Raw genomic sequence first — 25,498 nt, 5'->3', positions numbered from 1 at the left:
ATTTATTGAATAAAATTTAATAAAATTTATTTAATAAAGACGAGAGTCCAGGAAGATCGGCAACATAACAAGCGCCAACATTATTATTATTGTTTTTATTATTACACCCTGGCCAGGATTTATTTAACAAAATTTATTTACTAAATTTACTGAATAAAATGTATTTAATAAAATAAAAATGAGAGTCCAGGAAGATCGGCAACATAACAAACGCCAACATTATTACTATTGTTTTTATTATTACACCCTGGACAGCATTTATTTAATGAAATTTATTTACTAAATTTAGTGAATAAAATTTATTTAATAAAAATGAGAGTCCGGGAAGATCGGCAACGTAACCAAGGCCAACATTATTGTGATTGTTTTTATTATTACACCCTGGCCAGGATTTATTGAATAAAATTTATTTACTAAATTTATTGAATAAAATTTATTTAATAAAAATGAGTCCAGGAAGATCGGCAACATAAACTCCAACATTATTATTATCGTTTTTATTCCTACACCCTGGCCAGGATTTAGTGAATAAAATGTATTCAATACGTTTATTGAATAAAATGTAATAAAATGTATTTAATAAAAATGAGAGTTCAGGAAAAATTGAGGTTGGGCTGCCCGAAGGCCTCGGGCAGGGCCGCCGTCACGTGACGCGCGCGTTGGCCACGTTGACGTAACGTCACGTCCCCCCCGAACGCGTCTGCACCTCTGCCCCCTGCTGGCCACCCTGGGCAACAGCGCCCCTTCGCCTTTGAAGCGAACGGCCCCTTTAAGGATGGAAGGGGGGCGCGCGCGCGACGCTCCCCGGGCTCAGCCAATCACCGCTCGCCCGGCGGGAAGGGGCGGGGCCGCGCCGCTTGACTGACGCGCGCGCCGGCCAACCGCGGCGGGAGGAGGGGCCGGCGGAGCGAGCCCGCCGTCCAATGGGGCCCCGGGGCGGGGCCGGGCTGGCCGAGGTGAGGAGGAGGGGAAGATGGCGGCGTGAGGAGCGGCGGGGAGCCGCGGCCGGGGCCGGCTGCGGGTCGGGGCCGGCTGGAGTCCGGGGCCGCCCGGCGGGGCCGGCAGGTAAGGAGAGAGGCCGGAGCCGGCGGGAGGCAGGGCCGGGTGGGGGGCGGGGTGGGGGGCCGGGCGGGCCTGCCCCGGGTCTCGGAGGGCAGCGGCGCGCAGGCGCACAGCCCGCCTGTGGCCATCGGGCCGGGGCCGCCCCTGCCCCTCAGCGCGCCGCTCCGCCATTGGCCCGCCCTCTCGGCCCCGCCCATTGGCCCAATCTCTCGGCCCCTCCCATTGGCCCGCCCTCTCGGCGCCTCCCATTATCTCGCCCTCACGACAGCTCCGCCATTGGGCCGCCCTCTCGGCCCCCCCATTGGCCCGCCCTCTAGGCCCCGCCCACTGGCACGCCCTCTCCGCCCCCATTGGCCCGCCGTCTCGGTCCCCTCCCATTGGCCCGCTCCCTCGGCCCTTCCTGTTGGTTCGCCCTCGGCCCCGCCCATTGGCCCGCTTCCTCGGCCCTTTCTATTGGCCCGCCCTCTCGCCCCTTCCTATTGGCCCGCCCTCTCCGCCCCCATTGGCCAGCCGTCTCGGCCCTTCCTATTGGTCCGCCCTCGGCCCCGCCCATTGGCCCGCTTCCTCGGCCCTTCTCATTGGCCCGTCCTCTCGCCCCTTACCATTGGCCCGCTCTCGGCCCCTCCCATTGGCTCGGCTCTCCCATTGGCCTAGGCCCGGGCGCCTCCCCGCCCCCTTCGCGCCCATTGGCTCCCAGCCGGGCTCCGACCCGCCCTCATTGGCTTGCCCTTGGCCGCCTTTGTGCGGCTCCCGCCGGGCTGCTCTGATTGGCCCAGCCCCGGGTGGGAGGAATAAACACCCGGGTATTTAATACTAATGGCCTGGATTAAACGCTCACAATGTGCCAAGCACTGTTCTAAGCGCCAGCGGCGGAAGGGGGAATAAAGAAGCAGCGTGGCTCAGTGGAAAGAGCCCGGGCTTTGGAGTCAGAGGTCATGGGTTCAAATCCCGCCTCCGCCAATTGTCAGCTGGGTGACCTTGGGCAAGTCCCATCACCTCTGTGGGCCTCAGTTCCCTCATCTGGAAAATGGGGATGAAGACCTACATGGGACAACCTGATCACCTTGGATCCTCCCCAGCGCTTACAACACTGCCCTCCCCCTTCTAGACTGTGAGCCCACTGTTGGGTAGGGACCGTCTCAATGTGTTGCCGACTCGTACTTCCCAAGCGCTTAGTCCAGTGCTCTGCACACAGTAAGCGCTCAACAAATGCGATTGATTGATCGATTGATTGGGAAGGACAAGTCGGCAACATATAGAGACGGTCCCCACCCGACAACGGGCTCACAGTCTAGAAGGGGGAGACAGGCAACAAAACAAAACATGTCGACGGGCGTCATCAGAACGGATAGAATTAAAGCTAAATGCTCATCATTAACAAAATAAATACAATAGTAAATATGTACAAGTAAAATAAATAGAGTAATCTGTACAAGCATCTATACAGGTGCTGTGGGGAGCGGGCGGAGGCGGAGCGTTGCTCCCTAAAAGCCTCCAAAATCCCCCGACTTTGACATCTTCTCGACTTCTCGACTGTGAGCCCACTGTCGGGTAGGGACCCTCCCTATATGTTGCCAACTTGGACTTCCCAAGGGCTTAGTACAGTGCTCTGCACACAGTAAGTGCTCAGTAAATACGATTGATTGATTGATTAATTGATTGATTGACTTGCAGGTCGCTGACTGGAAGCTGTTTTGCAACAGACTGTGCTCTCCCGCACCCGTGATGCACGTCGGGGCTGTACCTCCCGAAAGGGAAGAAGAATTAGTAGTTCGGGCCTCCGCAGGTAAGTGAAGGAGGACGGCGGCGGGGGGATGAGAGATGGCGGGGTGGGGTGGAAGGAGACAGAAAAAGGGGAGATGAGAGGGGAGAAGAGAGACACGGAAGGACAGGAGGGTTTGGAAATGACCCACGTTCGAAATCCCCGGGGGCCAACGGCGGCTCGCCCTGTGGCAAAGGGCAGCGATCCTGAAAAGCGTGGAAATAGCATCGATTTGGATCGTGGCAGGGGCAGAACTGATAAAAACCAGAGGTGGTTATTTACTTAATTTACAGAATAAATATATTTACATTTAAAATTCATATTTTATTAAAATATGAATAAAGGCAGGGGCCTAAGAGCTAAGCACCGATCTTAAGAAATGACCGTGGGGTCCGGCCGGCCGAAGTTTCCCGCCCCTCTTGGAAATCCTTCGACCCCAGGCATCGGTGGCTTCTGGATTTATCCCGGGAGTGAGATAGGAAGGGCCGCTCGGACATCGGTTGGTAGAGAGACGTCTTCACTGCAGCAACCGCTGCTAAAAAAATCATTGTCGCTGTTGCATTTATTTGGTGCTTTTTAGGTGTCAAGCGCAGGGGTAGATACGGACAGTCAGATCGGACACGCGGTCCCTGTCCCCTTTGGGGTTGAGAGGGAGGAGAGAGGAGAAAAAAAATCCCCATTTTGCAAAAGAAGGTTCATTCATCCCTTCATTCAGTCATATTTGTTGAGCGCTTACTGTGTGCAGAGCACTGTACTAAGCGCTTGGGAAGTCCAAGTTGGCAACATATAGAGATGGTCCCTACCCACCAACGGGCTCACAGTCTAGAAGGTGCGGGGGGCATCCAGAGAGGATCATCGTGGGAACAGCGTGGCACAGTGGAAAGAGCCCGGGTTTGGGAGTCACAGGTCGTGGGTTCTAATCCCGGCTCCGCCGACTTATCTGTGTGACTTTGGGCAGGTCACTTAACTTCTCTGTGCGTCAGTTCCCTCATCTGGAAAATGGGGGTGAAGACTGGGAGCCCCACGGGGGACAACCTGATCACCTTGTATCTCCCCCAGCTCTTAGAACAGGGCTTGGCACATTGTAAGCGCTTAACAAATGCCATCATCACCAACTTGTACTTCCCAGGCGCTTAGTCCAGTGCTCTGCACACAGTAAGCGCTCAGTAAATACGATTGATTGATTGATTGATCAATTCAGGTCTTTTGACACCCCCCGGGAGGGTTTGCTTCGCTAGGCCGCCCCGCACCCGTCTCTTCCTGTGGCGGAGAGAGTATTTAATGTGGTGCTTTCGCTCTGTAGCTTGAGAGCCTCGGAAGCCACCTGAAAAATGAAAAAAACCTGCTGGCAATAATAATTCAATCATATTTATTGAGCGCTTACTGTGTGCAGAGCACTGGACTGAGAGCTTGGAAGAGTGCAAAGCAACACACCCATTCCCTGTAAGCGCTGACTATCTGCCAAGCACTGTGACCTGCCCCAGGTCCACAGAGGGGTCGTGGGTTCTAATCCCAGCTCCACCACTTCTCTGCCGTGTGACCTTGGGTCGGTCACTTCACTTCTGGGCCTCAGTATCCTCATGTGTAAAATCAATCAGTCAATCAATCGTATTTATTGAGCGCTTACTGTGTGCAGAGCACTGGACTAAGCGCTTGGGAAGTCCAAGTTGGCAACATCTAGAGACGGTCCCTACCCAACAGTGGGCTCACGGTCTAGAAGGGGGAGACAAAACCAAACATACTAACAAAATAAAATAAATAGAATAGATATGTACAAGTAAAATAAATAGAGTAATAAATATGTACAAACATATATACATATAGACTGGGAACCTTATGTGGGACAGGGGCTGTGTCCAACCCGATTTGCTTGAATCCACCCCGGCGCTTAGTACAGTGCCCGGCACACAGTAAGTGCGTGACGGAGACCAGGATGGTTGTTAAGGGCGCCGCTGCATTTTGCATGTGTTCATCATCAATCATCAATCGTATTTATTGAGCGCTTACTATGTGCAGAGCACTGTACTAAGCGCTTGGGAAGTACAAATTGGCAACATATAGAGACAGTCCCTACCCAACAGTGGGCTCACAGTTTAAAAGGGGGAGACAGAGAACAAAACCAAACATACTAACAAAATAAAATAAATAGAATAGATATGCACAAGTAAAATAAATAGAGTAATAAATATGTACAAACATAGATACATATATACAGGTGCTGTGGGGAAGGGAAGGTAAGATGGGGGGATGGAGAGGGGGACGAGGGGGAGAGGAAGGAAGGGGCTCAGTCTGGGAAGGCCTCCTGGAGGAGGTGAGCTCTCAGTAGGGCCTTGAAGGGAGGAAGAGAGCGAGCTTGGCGGAGGGGCAGGGGGATTGGGGGCATTCCGGGCCCGGGGATGACGTGGGCCGGGGGTCGATGGCGGGACAGGCGAGAACGAGGCACATTGAGGAGATTAGCGGCGGAGGAGCGGAGGGTGCGGGCTGGGCTGGAGAAGGAGAGAAGGGAGGTGAGGTAGGAGGGGGCGAGGGGATGGATGGACAGCCTTGAAGCCCAGGGTGAGGAGTTTCTGCCTGATGCGCAGATTGATTGGGAGCCACTGGAGATTTTTGAGGAAGGGAGTGATATGCCCAGAGCGTTTCTGGACAAAGATAATCCGGGCAGCAGCATGAAGTATGGATTGACGTGGAGAGAGACACAAGGATGGGAGATCAGAGAGAAGGCTGGTGCAGTAGTCCAGACGGGATAGGATGAGAGCTTGAATGAGCAGGGTAGTGGTATGGATGGAGAGGAAAGGGTGGATCTTGGCAATGCGTGTTGAGCTCGAGGCGAGGCGTTTTGGATCCGTGGGGCTCCGGAGCATGGATGGGAAGAGCGGCCCCTCGGAGGAGGTCCCGTGAGACCCCAGCCAACGCTAATGCGGCTTCTCCCTCCGATTTCAGGCCACCTCAGGCTCGCCTGACCGGATGGACGGGCCCTGGGCTGGACGGGCGGACGCGCCCCCGCACCGAGATGGGAAAGAGCCGGAATCGGGGCCCCCGCCAGGCCCGCCGCCCCCGCAAGAGGGGCGGCTGAGGCCGGGGGTCCCCCGCGGCCCCCTGACGGGCTGACCCGCGGGACGGGAAGGGCCGCCGTCGATCCCGGGGGTCGACCCCGGGAGACATCGGGCCCGGCGGCGGAAGTGGCCCGGGACGCGGTTGGCACCCCGGAGCGAGGACGGAGCGGCCAAGTCTGCGCCCGAGCCGTGCCCGCTCCCGGTCCTCCCACGGCTTCCACGTTCGGGGGCGGCACTCTGCGCCCACAAGAGCGGCCGAGCCGGGGCAGCGGAGGGAGCGTGCGCGAGCGGCCGGACCTCTGGCCCGGAGTCCCGCCGACGGGACTGGATTTCCGTGCCCGGAGCCTCCCACCGATCCCTCCCTCCCTCGGGAAGTGTCCTCGGCCCCCCGACGGCGGCCCTGGGGCCGAGTGGGACACTGGGACGCTGTGGGACCGGGCCCCGCCCGCGTCTGGGTCGATGTGAATTTAGCAAAAATGAAATAACTTGAAACCGTTCCCTCCCCACGTGAGAGGCGGAACGGCAGGCCGTCGTCTCGGAGCCCGGTGAGGGGCGGCGGGGAAGCCGGGCAGGTCGCCCTGGGGCGCACGGGGTGGGGACGGGGACGCTCGCCCGCTGGGGCCGGCACGGGGCGGGGGCCGAGCGGGCGGCGGGCTTCCCCTCGATGGATTCAGTTCGAGGGAGGTTTCTGAGCCGGGGATGCGGGCGGTTGCCGCGTCTCCTCCGGCGGGGGAAGCCCGGCCCGTCTCCGCTCCCGCCCTCTGGCCGCCGCCTCTGTCGGGCCAGACGGCCCCGGTTCGGGGGGGACGGGGAAGCTGGATGAGAGTCAGAGGGCACCGGGAGTTGCTTCGGAAGGGCCTCCTGGCAGGAACTTTGTCTCCAGTTCCGCCCCCACCCCAGTGGCATCCCAGTGGCAACTGGTTTCTGGGGCTGGGGCCACCACAGCCTCCCCGCTGCCCTCCGGCCCTCGAAATCCTGCTTCTTCGGGAGGCGTCGGAGGGTCTTCACGCAGCCGGGTCCCTCAAGACCCCCTCGCACGCATTTCCCCGCCTCCTCCTCTTCCTCCTCCTCCTCTTTTTCCTCCTCTTCTTCCTCCTCCTCCTCCTCTCCGGCCTCTCCCTGCCAGCTTTTCGGGCCTGGGCGTTCAGCTAGGAGCGTAGGCCTCTCCCCCCTCTCCATCCCTCCACGGTGGCTGGAAATCTTCCCTTTCGAAAGGGTAGCCAGATAGCTAAGGGGTACGTGCAATAGACATGTATATATATATCCGTATATACACGCACATATATATATATATATATATATATATTTTAATACTCGTGGACAAAACGATGTTCCAAGTTGTCTGAGAACAACAAAATCACCAATGTCTTCCATTTTGAGATGTGTATAGTTCCATAAGCATTAGAGCTTCGTAGCAACCGTAGGCCACCTTTAGGGGTCCGTGCATGAGTCCGTAGCCGTGATTTTTTTTACGATTTCAAGAGTGATTCGTTCTTAATAACTAATGCTAATAACCAGTAGTGTAACAGACGGCGAGGGGGAGAGTATAGGGGTACGTTCCCCCTTCCCGCAACGGCGGAGCGGGGCCCGAGGATGGGGGGGGGAATCGGCTCGAAACCGGGTGAGGGTGCGGGCGATGCCCGTTTGGGCGCGGGTGGCCTCGGAACACGCCTCGCCCTCGTCCCGGGAAACCGAGGCTGAGATTGGGGGTCCCTGGGGGTTCCTGGGTGCTGGGCTAAGGAGCTGACTCAGAGAAACCCGCCCGTGGCGGGGGGATTCACTCGTTCGGTCCTATTTATTGAGCGCTTACTGTGTGCAGAGCACTGGACTGAGTGCTTAATGGGATCCAGTCCGGACGGGGCATTCGGAGCAGGTGTGTCTGCAGAGGATATCTGTTCTGGGCCCCGGGGAGCCCAGCTGGAAACGGGCTGCGGTCATCCCCGTGGTCAGTCGGTTGCCCTCGCAGTCGGTCGGTCAAACCCTTGGTCGGTCAGTCGGTCCCCACGATGGGTCGGTCCATCCCTAGCGTTCGGTCGGTCACTTAGGTTCCCCCGGGCAGCCAGTTGGGCCCCGCGGTCGGTCGGTCAGGCCCCGCAGGCCGGCCGTCGGTCCGTCCCTAGCAGGCGGGCCGGTCCCCGTGGTCGGTCAGTTGGTCCTCGCGGTCGGTCGGTCGGTCCATCCGTCGCTAACAGCCGGTGGGTCTCCGTGGTCGGTCGGTCGGTCCGTTCCCAGCGGTCAGTCGGTCGGTCGGTCCAGCCCCCCCGAGCCCCAACGGCGACAGCCCACCCATCGACTCGAGCGGCTTCGTGCTCGGGAGGCTCCATCTCTGAAAATACCTCTGAAACGGGAATGCAAAAGAGGCCGGAGCGGGAGGGGAAGAAGGGGAGAGGGGGGCGGGCCGGGAGGTGGGGGGGGGGGGCGGGAAATCCCGGATGCAAACCAAGCCATAAATGATTTAATAATTTAAAAAAAGCTAGAATTTAGTAGCAATAAGCGTATTGCATGCGATAGTAGCTAACTTGCTCTGGCAAGACTGTACAGTAGAATAAGGCGGGGTCTTGTGGGGGCGGCGGGGAGCCCGCTGTCCCTCCCCCCGGCCATCCCCGAAGAGTTTGGGGCTCTGAGGCTATCGGGGCCGCAAGCCCCCCCGGTTTTCACGGGACAGTCGACGGAGGGCCCGCGGAACCCGTCCCCCAGTTGCGTCCGGCTGAGATTCTGCCCGGTTACAGGCCTCGGCCTCTCCTCCTCGCCCCCTCGTCGGGTTCCCTCCGAGGGGCTGCGAGCGGTGGTGGGCTGAGGCCCCCGGCCTCGTCTACCCACCGCTCCGGTCTGGGGGGCCACGGGACGGGGGGCGCCCACCTTTCCAAGACGGGAACGAGGCCTTCTCCCCGGAGAGGCCCTCGAGTGTAGAGGAGAAAGGGCCCCTCGGGATGGGACGGGACCCCCTTCCACGCTCGGGATGGAGCGTGGAGGCCGTGGCCGCCTCCCCCCTTCCGTGCTTCCCAGGGTGGCCCCCCCAGACGGGACGGAGCCGTCTTTTTGCATGCGCGCCCCTTCCCTGCCCCCCCAAGTAGTCCTGCGGTCGCCCTGCCGTGGGAGACCCCACTTGCATGCTCACGGGCCCCGGGGGGCCGCGGGGTGGGGGAAATAATACGCCCAGCTGGTCCCCCCCCCCCCGGGCTCGGGGCCAGCACCCTAATTATGCATGACCCCAAAGCGTCTCGTGTTGTGTAGTGACCAGTGGATGGAGGTAGGCGTTTTTAACCCCTAACAAAGCAATAGGAACTATTATACCAATAGCTTGGATTTACCGCTTGGATTCTCCGTTTTCGTTTCCAGTCAGAGGGAGTTCAGCCTCCATTAAGAGAGGGACGGGGAGACGCTGCCAGCTTGTCCTTCCCAAGCGCTTAGTCCGGTGCTCTGCACACAGTAAGCGCTCAATAAATACGATTGATGATGACGATGATGACGACGGCGGCCCCCCCGACGGGAGCGGGTCCGGGCCGGGGCGTGAGCTAAGCGCGTGTGACGCGGGCGTGATCTCCCAAGGGTGCGGGGGTCCCCGCGAGGAGGGCGACTCCGGACAATAAGCACAGTGCACACATTTCAGGTGTTCGATAGCTTTTTAATACCGTGTCTTCAGGTAACTCGTCACCTAGGCAGCTGTCCTGCGACGTCCTGGTGCCGACTAGCAATAACCGGCCCCCCCGCTCGGCGGGAGCTCACCCGAAAACGGCGCCACGTCGGCGGTTCGGTGGCTGTCCGGCGTGGTGGGGTTTGGGGGTCTTCGTTTGGTTTCTCCCACTCCCGCAACTTGGGAATAAAACCACCTCTCCAGCCGGAGACGCGGAACCGTTCGGAGGCCGCGTCCTCACCCTCCGACGGAGCAGCCGGGCGGACGGCCCTCCTGTCTTCGAAATAAATCGCCCCCTGCTCCCTCACCGTAGGGGAAACCAGAAACGGTGGACGGGGCGTGCGGCCCGAGAGGCAGGAGGTGCCCGTGTGCCAGCTGTTGGCCGCGGTTCACGGGACCTGCCTCCTCCTCCTTGGCACGCTGGGCTACGGTGAGAATAAAATGGATGGGTTGAGGCGAGGGGGCTTTGGAGACGGATGCAAGGCGTTAGGGTGGTACCTCGCTCTGGATTTTCAAGCGCTTAGTCCGGTGCAGTAAGCGCTCAATAAATACGATTGAATGAACGAATGGGATGAGAGAGCCTCGCACGGCGTCCGGGGAAGTCGAGAGCGAATCCAGAACCCGTCCCAGGCCTCGGGAATCCCGAGGGGGCCCCGGCTTTTCCCCTTGGGGGTGGCCGAGTGTCGTTCCCAAGGTGGAGACGGGCTTCCAACGCCGGGAAACCGGGGTCTTCTTTCTGAACCGGCGGGGTCCCCCTCCTCGCCTTCCCCGCCGGATTATCGGCCCCTTCCGCGGCTTTGAAAGGCGGCGGAAGGAAAAGCGATGGCGGAGGGAGGTCAAAACTTGAGGCTCGGGGAGAAACGGTTCCCAGATCGTCCCGTCAGCGAGAAGGCTCACCAAGCCTCGCCTCAGAGGCCGCCGGGATTGTTCGGTCAAAGCCGGGGTCACCTTGGGGTTCCCGCGCCCGTCTCTCCCCACCGTCAATCAATCAATCGTATTTATTGAGCGCTTACTGTGTGCAGAGCACTGGGCCGGGGAGAGAGACGGGCCCACCGAAATGGCCTGCGTTTAAGAGCCAGCCGTCCGGCCCCCCGACTCAAAAGACGGGGCGGATTCGGGAATTCGAGAGCGGGCCCGGCCTGCCGGTCCCTTCGGATTTTTATCGGGCGACCGCGTCCCGGCCCCTCCAACGCAGGCAACCCCCCCGAACCTCCATTGCACAGCCTAGCCTATTCTACACGGTAATAATCAAAAGGATCTCTCACTGTATATATCGGAAATTTTCCAAAAGGCAGCTTGCTTTTCTATCTATGCATCTTTGGGAGTCTGAAGAAGAAACTTTTATTCTTTTGACGGTGTGAAGAACTGTTTTAAAAAAAAAAAAAAAAGCAACAACAAACTGAACTGGGAAACTCTGCACCTGTGTACAAATCTTTTGTTTTTTAGCAATAAAGCAGCACGGGCTGAGAATGCACTGAAACGTCACCGGAGTTGTCATTTTTTACCAACGAGCCTCTCCGGAAGGGGGTGGGGGGGCACAACAGTGATGATAATAATAATAATAATGGCATTTATTAAGCGCTTACTATGTGCAAAGCACTGTTCTAAGCGCTGGGGAGGCTACAAGGTGATCAGGTTTTCCCCGGGGGGGGGCTCACAGTCTTCATCCCCATTTTCCAGATGAGGTAACTGAGGCCCAGAGAAGTGACTTGTCCAAAGTCACCCAGCTGACAATTGGTGGAGCCGGGATTTGAACCCATGACCTCTGACTGCAAAGCCTGTGCTCTTTCCGGTGAGGATGCTGCTTAACAACCTGCTCACCTTGTATCCCCCCCTGCGCTTACAACAGTGCTTCGCACATAGTAAGCACCTAACAAATGCCATCATTACTATTATTATTACAAGCAAGTCGGGTTGGACACAGTCCCCATCCAACGTGGGGCTCAGGGTCTTAACCTTTTAGACTGTGAGCCCACTGTTGGGTCGGGACTGTCTTTATATGTTGCCAATTTGTACTTCCCAAGCGCTTAGTACAGTGCTGTGCACATAATAAGCGCTCAATAAATACGATTGATGATGATGATGATGATATGTTGCCAACTTGTACTTCCCAAGCGCTTAGTACAGTGCTCTGCACACAGTAAGTGCTCAATGAATACGATTGATTGATTAATCTCCATTTTCCAGATGAGGGAACCTTGGCCCAGAGACGTGAAGTGACGGGCCCCGAGGTCCCGCAGCAGACAAGTGGCGGAGCACGGATTAGAACCCAGGTCCTGTCTCTCAGGCCCGTGCTCTACCCCCTAGGCCACACTGCTTCTAAATGTTTTTTAATAATGACGGCATTTATTAAGCGCTTACGCTGTGCAATGCGCTGTTCTAAGCGCTGGGGAGGCGACAAGGTGATCAGGTTGTCCCACAGCGGGCTGACAGTTTTAATCCCCATTTTAGAGATGAGGAAACGGAGGCCCAGAGAAGTGAAGTGACTTGCCCAAAGTCACCCAGCTGACAGTTGGCGGAGCCGGGATTTGAACCCATGACCTCTGACTCCAAAGCCCGGGCTCTTTCCGCTGAGCCACGCAGCTTTCCTGGTGGGATTCTGGAGAGAGTCAGCTCCCTTCAGTTCCACGCGGGCCGGCCCACCTCCGGTGACTTGCTCGGGAGATCGTCGTGGGGGTGTCTCATATTGGGGAACAATGAGGCCGTCTTCTGTAATAAAAAAAAACCCCTCCGGTAGTTATCCAGAGGGCCTTTTGATTCACCTTTGCCATTTTTTAAAATCTTGGAACGAATCCGCCGCAAAATCCAACCCTGTGGGCCGCTCGGACACTTTTTTCTTTTGCAATCGTCTTTATTGAGCGCTTACTGTGTGCAGAGCACTGTACTAAGCGCTTGGGAAGTACAAGTTGGCAATGATGATGATGATGGCATTTATTAAGCATTTACTATGTGCAAAGCACTGTTCTAAGCACTGGGGTGGATACAAGGTGATCAGGTTGTCCCACGTGGGGCTCCCAGTCTTCATCCCCATTTTACAGATGAGGTAACTGAGGCTCAGAGAAGTGACTTGCCCAAAGTCACCCAGCTGACAATTGGCGGAGCCGGTATTTGAACCCATGACCTCTGACTCCAAAGCCCGTGCTCTTTCCACTGAGCCATGCTGCTTCCCCGCAGAGAAGTGACTTGCCCAAAGTCACCCAGCTGACAATTGGCGGAGCCGGGATTTGAACCCATGACCTCTGACTCCAAAGCCCGTGCTCTTTCCACTGAGCCATGCTGCTTCCCCGCAGAGAAGTGACTTGCCCAAAGTCACCCAGCTGACAATTGGCGGAGCCGGGATTTGAACCCATGACCTCTGACTCCAAAGCCCGTGCTCTTTCCACTGAGCCATGCTGCTTCCCCGCAGAGATGTGACTTGCCCAAAGGCACCCAGCTGACAATTGGCGGAGCCAGGATTTGAACCCACGACCTCTGACTCCAAAGCCCGTGCTCTTTCCACTGAGCCATGGTGCTTCCCCGCAGAGACGTGACTTGCCCAAAGTCACCCAGCTGACAATTGGCGGAGCCGGGATTTGAACCCATGACCTCTGACTCCAAAGCCCGGGCTCTTTCCACTGAGCCAACATAGAGAGACGGTCCCTACCCGACAGCGGGCTCGGAACGTGCGTTTTCACCGCGCGCTTTGGCTAGGCCCCGGGGGATTAGGCGCGCACGTCTTTTTCAGGGGATGCCGTGCACCTCGGTGAGAACCCCAACAGCCTGCCCGAAGGAGGAGACAAAATCCGCCGGAAAATAATTAACCTTTATTATCGGAAGCAGGGTGGAAAAGCGTGCCCCTCGGATGCGGCAGCGTCGAGTCCCCGCTTCTCCTCTCCTCCGGGTGGGCGTCCGGAGATCCCCGTCTTCCGCCGAATCCGTCCTCCCGGGGGTCTTTCCCGGCCGCTCCGAGCCCCGCGCGGGCCACCTCTGCTCCGGGGCAGGGGGACCCAACTGTGGCCCCAACGGGGGGCATGACGGGCAGCCCGGCGCTGCTGTTGAGAGGGTGGGCGCGGGAGATCCCAGCGGCGGCCCGCCGGCTTCCTCCCGGCCCTGTTTCCCCCCAAACCGACGGGCCTGAGAAGTCTCTCCAAGCGGGATGCCGGCTTTTGAGCCGCGGAAACGGATCCTCCTCTGCAGGACGGGGTGCCGGGATGGGGTCGCCGTTCCCGGGTGGCTTCCGCATCCCGCCCCCGCCGCCTCAGGAGGCCAACTCCCCCAGCCTCTCCGTCAGTGCCTCTAAGCGACCGTGCATCACCACGATCTCTCCTCTCAGCTGCGGGAGGAGAGAAAGAGACAAGAGTCAGAGAGTCGCTCACCGGCGGGATCTTTGAGAAGCGCCCCCCGCAACCAGAGGGGCGGGAATCCCGGCCTGGCGCAGGGACCATCATCATCATCAATCGTATTTATCGAGCGCTTACTGTGTGCAGAGCACTGGACTAAGCGCTTGGGAAGTCCAAGCTCGCAACATAGAGAGACAGTCCCTACCCAACATCATCATCAATCGTATTTATTGAGCGCTTACTGTGTGCAGAGCACTGGACTAAGCCCTTGGGAAGTACAAGTTGACATCTAGAGAAGGTCCCTACCCAACAGTGGGCTCGCAGTCTAAAAGGGGGGGACGGAGAACAGAACCAAACATACTAACAAAATAAAATAAATAGAATAGATAGGTCCAAGTAAAATAAATAAATGGAGTAATAGATATGTACAAACATATATACATAGACACAGGTGCTGTGGGGAAGGGAAGGAGGTAAGATGGGGGGGATGGAGAGGGGGAGGAGGGGGAGAGGAATCAATCAATCGATCATATTTATTGAGCGCTTACTATGTGCAGAGCACTGTACTAAGCGCTTGGGAAGTACAAATTGGCAACATATAGAGACAGTCCCGACCCAACAGTGGGCTCACAGTCTAGAAGGGGGAGACAGAGAACAAAAAAAAACAAACATACTAACAAAATAAAATAAATAGAATAGATATGTACAAGCAAAATAAATAGAGTAATAAATATGTACAAACATATATACATATACACAGGTGCTGTGGGGAAGGGAAGGAGGTAAGATGGGGGGGATGGAGAGGGGGACGAGGGGGAGAGGAAGGAAGGGCTCAGTCTGGGAAGGCCTCCTGGAGGAGGTGAGCTCTCAGCAGGGCCTTGAAGGGAGGAAGAGAGCGAGCTTGGCGGATGAGCAGAGGGATTGGGGGCATTCCGGGCCCGGGGGAGGACGTGGGGCAGGGGTCGATGGCGGGACGGGCAAGAACGAGGTACAGTGAGGAGATCAGCACCACCCCCTCTAACCCGTGCCAACTGGATACCGGAGCCGAGATCGGCTTGGGGGGTTTCAGGTCTCGGGGGAGAGCCACACATGTAGGCCGAAATCAGATCGGAGGCCAACCCGGGCTGCCTCAATAATAATAATAATGGCATTTATTAAGCGCTTACTATGTGCAAAGCACTGTTCTAAGCGCTGGGGAGGTTCCAAGGTGATCAGGTTGTCCCAAGGGGGGGCTCACCGTCTTCATCCCCATTTCCCACATGAGGGGAACTGAGTCTTTTAGACTGTGAGCCCACACTGTTGGGTAGGGACTGTCTCTGTATGTGGCCAACTTGTACTTCCCAAGCGCTTAGTACAGTATTCTGCACACAGTAAGCGCTCAATAAATACGATTGATGATGAGGAGGAGGAGGTAACTGAGGCACAGAGAAGTGAAGTGACTTGCCCAAAGTCACACAGCTTATAGCGTTAAGCGGCTCAGTGGAAAGAGCCCGGGCTTTGGAGTCAGAGGGCATGGGTTCAAATCCCGGCTAAGCCAATGGTCAGCTGGCTGACCTTGGGCAAGTCACTTCTGTGGGCCTCAGTTCCCTCATCTGTGAAATGGAGATGAAGACCGTGAGCCCCCCTGTGGGACAACGCGGTCACCTTGGAACCTCCCCAGCGCTTACAACAGTGCTTTGCACATAGTAAGCGCTTAATAAACGCCATCATAAAAAGCGCTTAGTAGTGTTCTGCGCACAGAAAGCGCTCGATAAATGATCGATCGGTGTAACGTCCATCAGTCCTGATACTTAGAATTCTTTCACATCTGGAATTTTTCACGGGGGCCACCTCCTCTGGTCAGAGCGGCCGAGGGTTTATTTTTTCCTGTCCTCGCGACACAGAGGATTCGAGGCTCCAAGGGAAAGCTAGCAGGGCCCCGTGGGTTGAAGGCGCTTCGCCTTTAGGGAGAAAACACGAGGAGGGGGAAAAGAAATCGTACAAAAACTGCACCTTTTCAATGTTTGCGCTTATGTCTACGGTAGGAAAGGTCATCTCAGATGCTTCCACCATGCACCTGGTTTCCAAGAGGTAGCTGCAAAAGTTAAAAAAAGAGAGAGAGAGGGATAAGAAGGTATGAAGTCCCTTTCATTCATTCAATTCATTCAGTTAATAATGATGATGATGATGGCATTTATTAAGCACTTACTATGTGCAAAGCACTGTTCTAAGCGCTGGGAAGGATACAAGGTGATCAGGTTGTCCCAAGTGGGGCTCACAGTCTTAATCTCCATTTTACAGACGAGGGCACTGAGGCACAGAGAAGTGAAGTGGCTCGCCCAAAGTCACACAGCTAAGTGGCAGAGACGAATTAGAACCCATAATAATGTTGGTATTTGTTAAGCGCTTACGATGTGCAAAGCACTGTTCTAAGCGCGGGGAGGGGATACAAGGTGATCAGGTTGTCCCATGGGGGGCTCACAGTCTTCATCCCCATTTTACAGATGAGGTAACTGAGGCCCAGCGAAGTTAAGTGACTTGCCCAAAGTCACACAGATGACAGTTGGCAGAGCCGGGATTTGAACCCACGACCTCTGACTCCAAAGCCCGGGCTCTTTTCCACTGAGCCACGTATTTACTGAGCGCTTACTGTGTGCAGAGCACTGAACTAAGCGCAGCTGTGTGACTTTGGGCGAGTCACTTCCCTTCTCTGGGCCTCAGTTCCCTCATCTGTAAAATGGGGATTAGGACTGTGAGCCCCCCGTGGGACAACCTCATCACCTTGTAACCTCCCCAGGGCTTAGAACAGTGCTTGGCACATAGTAAGCGCTTAAATGCCACTATTATTATTGTTATTATTACAAATCGGCATCCTATATCATCATCAATCGTATTTATTGAGCGCTTACTATGTGCAGAGCATTGTACTAAGCGCTTGGGAAGTACAAATTGGCAACATCTAGAGACAGTCCCTACCCAACAGTGGGCTCACAGTCTAAAAGGGGGAGACAGAGGAAAAAAAAAACCCAAACATACTAACAAAATAAAATAGAATAGGTATGTACAAATTAAATAAATAAATATCTACACTGCATCGTAGCTCCCAAAGATGCTGATCTGTAACGCCCGTTTTAAACCCCAAAATGTAGCAGAAGTAAATGTTTTGAATTCCCGCACCCATCGTTGATTCCCTTTGACTCAATCAATGATACTTATTGAGGGTCAACTGTGAGCAGAGCCCAACGCTTGGCATTTGGGAGGGTAAGACGGTTCACAGACATGATCCCTGCCCTCAGACAGCTTACGTTCTAGTAGGGGGAGAAGGCCAGCGAAATAAGTGATGGATCGGAGCCAGTGATATGAAAAAGATACGTGGAGTAAAAGGATCAGAGAAGCAACCTGGTGGCAAGAACCCACGCCTGGGAGCCCGATCCCTCCGGCTCTGCCGCTTCTCTGCCTTGTGACTCTGGGCAAGTCACTTCACTTCTCTGTGCCTCAGTTCCCCCATCTGCAAGACGGGGATTCGACGCCTGTCCTTCTTCCTACTTTTAGTCTGTGAGCCCACTGTTGGGTACGGACTGTCTCTATATGTTGCCAACTTGGACTTCCCAAGCGCTTAGTAGAGTGCTCTGCACACAGTAAGCGCTCAATAAATACGATTGATTGATTGATTCCTACTTAGTGGGAGCCCCGCGTGGGCCCTGATGATCCTGAATCTACCCCAGGGCCTGACACATGGTGCTTAACAAACACCATCATCATCGATGGAATTTATTGAGCACTTACTATGTGAACAGCACTGTACTAAGCGCCAGGGAGAGGACAATGCAGCAGAGTTGACAGAGCCCTTATTATATTATTATAATATAAGAAGAATAATAATAACATATTATTATATGTTGCCCGAGGGCTTCGGGGGGAGGGGGAGGTGCGACCCAAATGGTCAGTTGGCACGGAAGGGTGGAAACGGCAGCAGAGGACAATGGAGGTGGCGGAGGTTAGAAAGAGATCTCCCAGGAGCCCCAAGGCCCCAGTTGCTTTGTCCAGGGCCCCCACCCTCAAGCCAACACCCTTCTCTAGCAGAATAATAATAATAATAATAATAATAATAATAATAATAATGGTATCTGTTAAGCGCTTTCTATGTGTCAGGTGCCGTGCTGAGCGCTGGGGTGGACACAAGCAAATCGGGGCGGGCGCAGTCCCCGGTCTCCCGTGGGGCTCGCGGTCTCAATCCCCATTTTACAGATGAGGCCACCGAGACCCAGAAAAGTGAAGTGACTTACCCAAGGTCACAAGCAGGCAAGCGGCAGAGCCGGGATGAGAACTGGCAGCGTGGATCAGAGCCCCCGGACGGTCCGCCCCAGCCGTCACTCCCTCCGATGACTCCTCACGGCCCCCCTTGCTTCCCCAGAGACCCACCCCCGTCCTTCCTCATCCTATCCCGTCTGGACTACTGCACCAGTCTTTTCTCTGATCTCCCATCCTCGTGTCTCTCTCCACTTCAATCCATACTTCACGCTGCTGCCCGGATTATCTTTGTCCAGAAATGCTCTGGGCATATTACTCCCCTCCTCAAAAACCTCCAATGGCTACCAATCAATCTGCGCATCAGGCAGAAACTCCTCCCCCTGGGCTTCCAGGCTGTCCATCCCCTGGCCCCCTCCTACCTCACCTCCCTTCTGTCCTTCTCCATCGCAGCCCGCACCCTCCGCTCCTCCGCCGCTAATCTCCTCACCGTTAGGCCTCGTTCTCGCCTGTCCCGCCATCGACCCCCGGCCCACGTCCTCCCCCGGGCCCGGAATGCCCCCAATCCCTCTGCCCATCCGCCAAGCTCGCTCTCTTCCTCCCTTCAAGGCCCTGCTGAGATCTCACCTCCTCCAGGAGGCCTTCCCAGACTGAGCCCCTTCCTTCCTCTCCCCCTCATCCCCCTCTCCATCCCCCATCTTACCTCCTTCCCTTCCCCACAGCACCTGTATATATGTATATGGTTGTGCATATTTATTACTCTATTTATTTTACTTGTACTTTTCTATCCTATTTATTTTATTTTGTTGGTATGTTTGGTTCTGTTCTCTGTCTCCCCCCTTTTAGACTGTGAGCCCACTGTTGGGTAGGGACTGTCTCTATGTGTTGCCAATTTGTACTTCCCAAGCGCTTAGTACAGTACTCTGCACATAGTAAGCGCTCAGTAAATACGACTGATTGATTCCTCCTCCTCCTGGTGTCTACTCACCACACGATTTTGTCCTTGGCGAGGCAGAACAAACCCCTCCAGGAAGCCAGGGAGGCGCTTGAAGAGTACAGGTGGAATCCCAGCCCGAGTTTACAGGAGCGGCAGAACAGGGGGTGGTAGGTGCTGAAAAACAGGAGCGGAGGAGGAGGAGGAGGAGGAGGAGGAGGAAGAGGCCCGAGGGGAGCTGACCGTTTCAAGAGGGGGCAGCTGGGACGTCCCAAACCCGCCCTCGGTTCTGACGGAGATCCGCCAAGCTAGCTCTCTTCCTCCCTTCAAAGCCCTACTGAGCGCTCACCTCCTCCAAGAGGCCTTCCCAAACCGAGCCCCCTTGTTCCTCTCCTCCTCCTCCCCATAGGACCTGAATAGATGTTTGTACAGATTTATCACTATTTTACTTGTACGTATTTCCCATGCTATTTATTTTGTTAATGATGTGCATTTAGCTTTACTTGTATTTGTTCTGACGACTTGACACCTGTCTCCGTGTTTTGTTTTGTTGCCTGCCTCCCCCCTTCTAGACTGTGAGCCCGTCGTTGGGTAGGGACCGTCTCTAGATGTTGCCGACTTGGACTTCCCAAGCGCTTAGTCCAGTGCTCTGCACACAGTAAGCTCTCAATAAATACGACTGATTGATTGATTGACTGGAGGGAGAGGGAAGGGTCTAGGTACCCAGACTCACCAAAATCCAGTCTGCTGTTCACCAAGGGAGCAACAGCATGGTAGTTGTTGAGCGTTTACTATGTGCCAGGCCCTGTACTAAGCGCTGGGGTGGATAGAAGCCAGGCGGGTTGGACGCGGTCCCTGTCCCATGTGGGGCTCGCGGTCTCCATCCCCATTTTACAGATGAGGGAACTGAGGCCCAGAGAATAATAATAATAATGACGATGGCGTTTGTTAGGCGCTTGCTGTGTGCAGAGCACTGTTCTAGGCACTGGGGGGGAAATACGAGGTGATCAGGTTGTCCCACGTGGGGCTCACAGTCTTTATCCCCATTTTCCAGATGAGGGAACTGAGGCCCAGAGAGGTGAAGTGACTTGCCCAAGGTCACACAGCAGACGTGGTGAAGCCGGGATTCGAACCCATGACCGCTGACTCCAAAGCCCGGGCTCTTTCCACTGAGCCACGAAGTGACTGGCCCAAGGTCACTCAGCTGACAAGTGGCGGAGCTGGATTGGAACCCAGGTCCCAATGGCTGCCACTGGGCCACACGGCTTGTTGCAGACACGTTTCCTGCCCTTAACAAACTGGCAGACTGGAGGACAAACAAGGTGCTGAGCATTGGGAGGGATACAAGGTCATCTCCCCCTTTTAGACTGTGAGCCCACTGTTGGGTAGGGACTGTCTCTATATGTTGCCAATTTGTACTTCCCAAGCGCTTAGTACAGTGCTCTGCACACAGTAAGCGCTCAATAAATACGATTGATGATGATGATGATGATGATGATGATGATGATAGCGGGAAGAGCACAGCCTGGGAGTCCGCCGACCTGGGTTCTACAGGGAACTAGCAGGATGATGACTGTAGGAATTGTTAAGCGCTTACTATGTGCCAGGCACGGTACTAAGCGCTGAGGTGGAAACAACCAAATCAGTGTGGACACGGTCCCTGTCCCCCCCCGGGGCTCACAGTCTCAATCTCCAATTTACAGATGAGGTAACAGAGGCCCAGAGAAGTGAAGTGACTTGCCCAAAGCCACACAGCAGGCTAGCGGCGAAGCCGGGATTAGAACCCGTGACCTTCTGGCTCCCAGGCCGGGGCCGTGTAGCATTTACAGAGCCGCTACTGTTAAGCGAGAAATCACCATCCATTAGATCTAACGTGGGACCTGGATTCTAGTCCCAGCTCCGCCACTGGCCTTTCGAGAGTCCTTGGACAGGTTACTTATCCTCGCTGGGCCTCAGTTTATTCATCTGGAAAATGGGGCTTCGGTACCTGTTTTCCTCCCCTCCTAGATTGGGTGTCCCGTGTGCGGAGGAGACTGTGTTTGATCTGACTTTGCTCACATCCATCACCGGTATCTATTGAGCGCTTACTGTGTGCAGAGCACTGTACCAAGCGCTTGGGAGAGGACAACAGAACAATAAAATAGACACATTCCCCGCCCTCAAGAAGCTTATATAATCCAGAAGGGGAGATAAACATTGCTGTAAATAAATTACGTTGACAGAGCAAGTGTTTAATACGCACCGTAAGTGATGATCTTACGCCGTACCTCCTTCCCCTCCCCACAGCACTTGTATATAGCTGTACATATTTATTACTCTATTTTACTTGTACATATTTACCACCCAATTTATTTTATTAATGATGTGCATGTAGCTATAATTCTATTCATTCTGACTGTTTGGACACCTGTCCACGTTTTGTTTTGTTGTCTGTCTCCCCCTTCTAGACTGTGAGCCCATTGTTGGGTAGGGACCGTCTCTAGATGTTGCCGACTTGACCTTCCCAAGCGCTTAGTCCAGTGCTCTGCACACAGTAAGTGCTCAATAAATACGATTGAATGAATGAATGAATGAATGAATGAACCCTTCCCCATCGTGAACTGGTCTGAAATGCTTAGTTGGTACCTTACCTGCCTGTGAGCACTCCTTCGATCCCAACCAGTAAGGATTCTTCCAGAACGACTTCATCCGTTACCCCTGGGAAGACAAACTGGTAGAAACGCGGGCCTCCACGGGACCTCTGGTTTTTGGGGGGGAGGCGAGGGAGGGGAGCGGCCCGGCTCGGGACGGGGAGAGCGAGGATCCGGTGACGTAGGGTGGCCGTCCCGAGGGGGGAGACGGGCCCCGCTGCCCCCACGGGTTTCCGGTTGGGAACAGGAAACGGGGCTGGATCCCGGACAAGACCGGAGAACTTCCAGGCAGGCGCTGAATTTCAGAGCAGGCCGGGAAGACGCCCTCTAGACTATGAGCTCATTGTGGGCAGGGAATGTGTCTGTTACACTGTACCCTGCTCACAGTAAGCACAAGACTGTGAGCCCACTGTTGGGTAGGGACCGTCTCTATATGTTGCCAATTTGTATTTCCCAAGCGCTTAGTACAGTGCTCTGCACATAGTAAGCGCTCAATAAATACGATTGATGATGATGATGAATAAGGGCTGACTGGAAGCAGCGTGGCTCAGTGGAAAGAAAAAACCCGGCTTTGGAGTCAGAGGTCATGGGTTCAAATCCCGGCTCCGCCACTTGTCAGTTGGGTGACTTTGGGCAAGTCACTTCACTTCTTTGTGCCTCAGTTCCCTCATCTGTCAAACGTGGATTAAGACTGCGAGCCCCACACGGGGCAATCTGATTAGCTGGTGTCTACCCCAGTGCCTAGAACAGTGCTTGGCACATAGTAAGTGCTTAACAAATACAATCACTAATATTATTATTATGATCTCTATATCAGTGTTTTGCAGACGAGGTAACTAAGGCCCAGGGAAGTGAAGCGACTTGCCCACGGTCACTCAGCAGACCAGTGGCAGAGCCAGGATTAGAACCCATGACCTTCTGACTCCTAGACCCGTGTTCTGTCCACTAGAGAAGCAGCGTGGCTCAGTGGAAAGAGCCCGGGCTTTGGAGTCAGAGGTCGTGGGTTCGAATTTCGGCTCCACCACAAGTCTGCTGTGTGACCTTGGGCAAGTCACTTCACTTCTCTGAGCCTCAGTTCCCTCATCCGGAAAAAGGGGGATGAAGACTGTGAGCCCCACGTGGGACAACTCGATCACCTTGTATCCCCCCCAGCGCTTAGAACAGTGCTTTGCACATAGTAAGCGCTTAACAAATGCCATTATTATTATTATGGGTTCAAATCCCGGCTCCGCCAATTGTCAGCTGGGTGACTTTGGGCACTTGTCTGGGCCTCAGTTCCCTCATCTGTAAAATGGGGATGAAGACTGTGAGCCCCCGGGGGACAGCCTGATCACCTTGTAACCTCCCCAGCGCTTAGAACGGTGCTTTGCACATAGTAAGCGCTTAATAAATGTTATTATTATTATTATTATTATTATTATTATCTGTTAAGCATTTACTGTGCCAAGCACGCCCCCTAGAGCCAGGCCCCGCCCCCTTCCTCTCATCACGCCCCCTAGAGCCAGGCCCCGCCCCTCAGAGCCAGGCCCCGCCCCCTTCCCCTCAGCACGCCCCTCAGAGACAGGCCCCGCCCCTTCCAGTCAGCCCCGCCCCTCAGAGACAGGCCCCGCCCCTTCCAGTCAGCCCCGCCCCTCAGAGCCAGGCCCCGCCCCTTCCAGTCAGCCCGCCCCCTTCCCTCTCAGCAGGCTCCTCAGAGACAGGTCCCGCCCCCTTCCAATCAGCCACACCCCTCAGAGCCAGCCCCCACCCACCAGAGCCAGGCCCCGCCCCCTTCCTCTCAGCACGCCCCAGACAGGCCCCGCCCCTTCCAATCAGCCACACCCCCACCAGAGCCGGGCCCCGTCCATCAGAACCAGGCCCCGCCCCTTCATCTCAGCACACCTCAGACAGGCCCCACCCCTTCCAATCTGCCACACCCCTCAGAGCCAGGCCCCGCCCATCAGAGACAGGCCCCCGTCCACTTCCTCTCAGCACGCCCCTCTGAAACAGGCCACACCCCTCAGAGCCAGGCTCCGCCCATCAGAGGCAGGCCCTGCCCCTTCCTGTCAGCCACACCCCTCAGAGCCAGCCCCCACCAGAGACAGGCCCCGCCCCCTTCCTCTCAGCACGCCTCTCAGACATGCCCCGCCCCTTCCGCTCAAACCCCGCCCCTCAGAGCCAGGCCCCGCCCCCTTCCTCAGCACGCCCCTCTGAAACAGGCCACACCCCTCAGAGCCAGGCCCTGCCCCCTCCAACCAGCCACACCCCTCGGAGCCAGCCCCCACCCATCAGAGCCAGGCCCCGCCCCCTTCCAATCAGTCACACCCCTCCGAGCCAGGCCCCGCCCCTTCCCGTCCGCCCCGCCCATCAGAAACAGGCCCCACCCCCTTCCTCTCAGCACGCCCCTCAGAGACAGGTCCCACCCCTTCCAATCAGCCACACCCCTCAGAGCCAGCCCCCACCAATCAGAGCCAGGCCCCGCCCCCTCCCGGTCAGTCCCGCCCACCAGAGACAGGCCCCGCCCCCTCCCTCTCGGCACGCCTCTCAGACAGGCCCCACCCCTTCCAATTAGCCCCACCCCCACCAGAGCCGGGCCCCGCCCCTCAGAGACAGGCCCCGCCCCTTCCAGTCAGCCACACACCCCTCCGAGTCAGGCCCCGCCCCTTTCCTCTCAGGACTTCTCTCAGACAGGCCCCGCCCCCTTCCCCTCAACACGCGCCTCAGAAATAGGCCCCGCCCCTTCCGGTCAGCCCCGCCCCCTTCCTCTCAGCACGCCCCTCAGAGACAGGCCCCGCCCCTTCCTCTCGGCACGCCCCTCAGAGTCAGGCCCCGCCCCTTCCAATCAGCCACACCCCCTCCGAGCCAGGCCCCGCCCCTCCCGGTCAGCCCCGCCCCCTTTGCCGCCAGGCCCCGCCCCTCGCGGTTTCCCTCCCCTCAGAGTCGGGCCCCGCCCCCCGTCCCCGCCCCCGCCTCTTACGGGAGCAAACGAGGACATGGAGGAGGGCGGCTTCCTCCCCGCAGAGGTGCAGCGAGTCCCCCAGGACCGAGTGGCAGCCGCGGCACTGGAACACGACGCAGTCCTTCGGCCGCAGCCCCCACGGCAGCGCGGGCGCGCGAGCAAGCGGGCACCGGGCCTCCTCCGCCGCCGCCCCCGCCCCCTCCTGCGGCTCCGCCTCCTCGGGGCTCTTCGGGGCGACTCCCGGGAAGCCCGCCACCACCTGCGTGTCCCAGCCGCTGTTGGCGGGCGTCGCTGCGGCGGCGGCGGGCCGCTTCTCCATCCTCCGCCCGGCGGCCCGGGGCCGGGGGCTCCTCCGGGCCTCGGTGAATAGCAGCCCCAGCCGGCGCCGCGCCGCCATCCCTTCAAGACGCTCCCGCCCGAGGCAAGCCCCGCCTCCATCTTCAATCCCGAGCCCTCATTGGCCGCCTCGCCCCAACGCGGCCCCCGCTCGCGCCCCGCCCCTTTCGTTTTCGGGAGGGAAAAAAAAGCCCACTGGCTCCGGGAGCCGTCCATCATACTCCTATCGTCCAATCAGAGACGCGATATCGCCCCGCCCTCTCCCTCTCGCCCCCTAACCCGCCCGGCAACCGCGCCGAGCGCGCTATTGGCCAGTCCTCCGAGGCTCCGCCCACTCGGGGTGTTAGCCAATGGGCGGGCGGCGGGACTGTTTAATCCTGCTTCCCCCAGCTCCGCCTCCATCTTGAATCCCGCGCCCTCATTGGCCGCCTCGCCCCAACTAGTACCCCGCTCACGCCCCGCCCCTTTCGTTTATTATCATCATCAATCGTATTTATTGAGCGCTTACTATGTGCAGAGCACTGTACTAAGCGCTTGGGAAGTACAAATTGGCAACATATAGAGACGGTCCCTACCCAACAGTGGGCTCACAGTCTAAAAGTT

The 25,498-nt window shown here is 56.5% G+C and overlaps 1 protein-coding gene and 1 long non-coding RNA gene across 2 annotated transcripts; one reads left to right on the top strand and one right to left on the bottom strand.

Annotated features, from left to right (window-relative positions):
• The first annotated feature begins 978 nt into the window (after nt 1-978).
• Nucleotides 979-5,961, top strand: LOC119921093. Its single transcript, XR_005448460.1, has 3 exons — nt 979-1,065; nt 2,737-2,848; nt 5,765-5,961. It is a non-coding gene; the product is annotated as an uncharacterized LOC119921093 (long non-coding RNA).
• A 7,338-nt stretch (nt 5,962-13,299) lies between these two features.
• OIP5 (Opa interacting protein 5) lies at nt 13,300-24,956 on the bottom strand. Its single transcript, XM_038741083.1, has 5 exons — nt 24,578-24,956; nt 21,622-21,688; nt 19,046-19,168; nt 15,823-15,904; nt 13,300-13,823 (listed from the first exon to the last, which is right to left on the bottom strand). The coding sequence occupies exons 1-5, from the start codon at nt 24,954-24,956 to the stop codon at nt 13,749-13,751; spliced, it is 726 nt and encodes a 241-aa protein (XP_038597011.1). The 3' UTR covers nt 13,300-13,748.
• Between the last annotated feature and the right edge of the window lie 542 nt (nt 24,957-25,498).

Source organism: Tachyglossus aculeatus (assembly GCF_015852505.1).
Source record: "Tachyglossus aculeatus isolate mTacAcu1 chromosome 12 unlocalized genomic scaffold, mTacAcu1.pri SUPER_6_unloc_1, whole genome shotgun sequence".
Taxonomy (NCBI): Eukaryota; Metazoa; Chordata; class Mammalia; order Monotremata; family Tachyglossidae; genus Tachyglossus; species Tachyglossus aculeatus.
The sequence above is the reverse complement of the archived record's forward strand: the minus strand, read 5'-3'. Positions and strand labels throughout refer to the sequence as shown.

What these genes read in the sequence shown, in the direction of transcription:
- OIP5 (XM_038741083.1), bottom strand. Translation starts at nt 24,956, where the DNA reads ATGGCGGCGCGGCGCCGGCTGGGGCTGCTATTCACCGAGGCCCGGAGG. An exon ending in GCCAAGGACAAAATCGTGTG is followed by an intron (nt 15,905 to 19,045) that starts GTGAGTAGACAC and finishes TAACTTTTGCAG; the next exon opens with CTACCTCTTGGAAACCAGGT. An exon ending in TAAGCGCAAACATTGAAAAG is followed by an intron (nt 13,824 to 15,822) that starts GTGCAGTTTTTG and finishes CTCCTCCCGCAG; the next exon opens with CTGAGAGGAGAGATCGTGGT.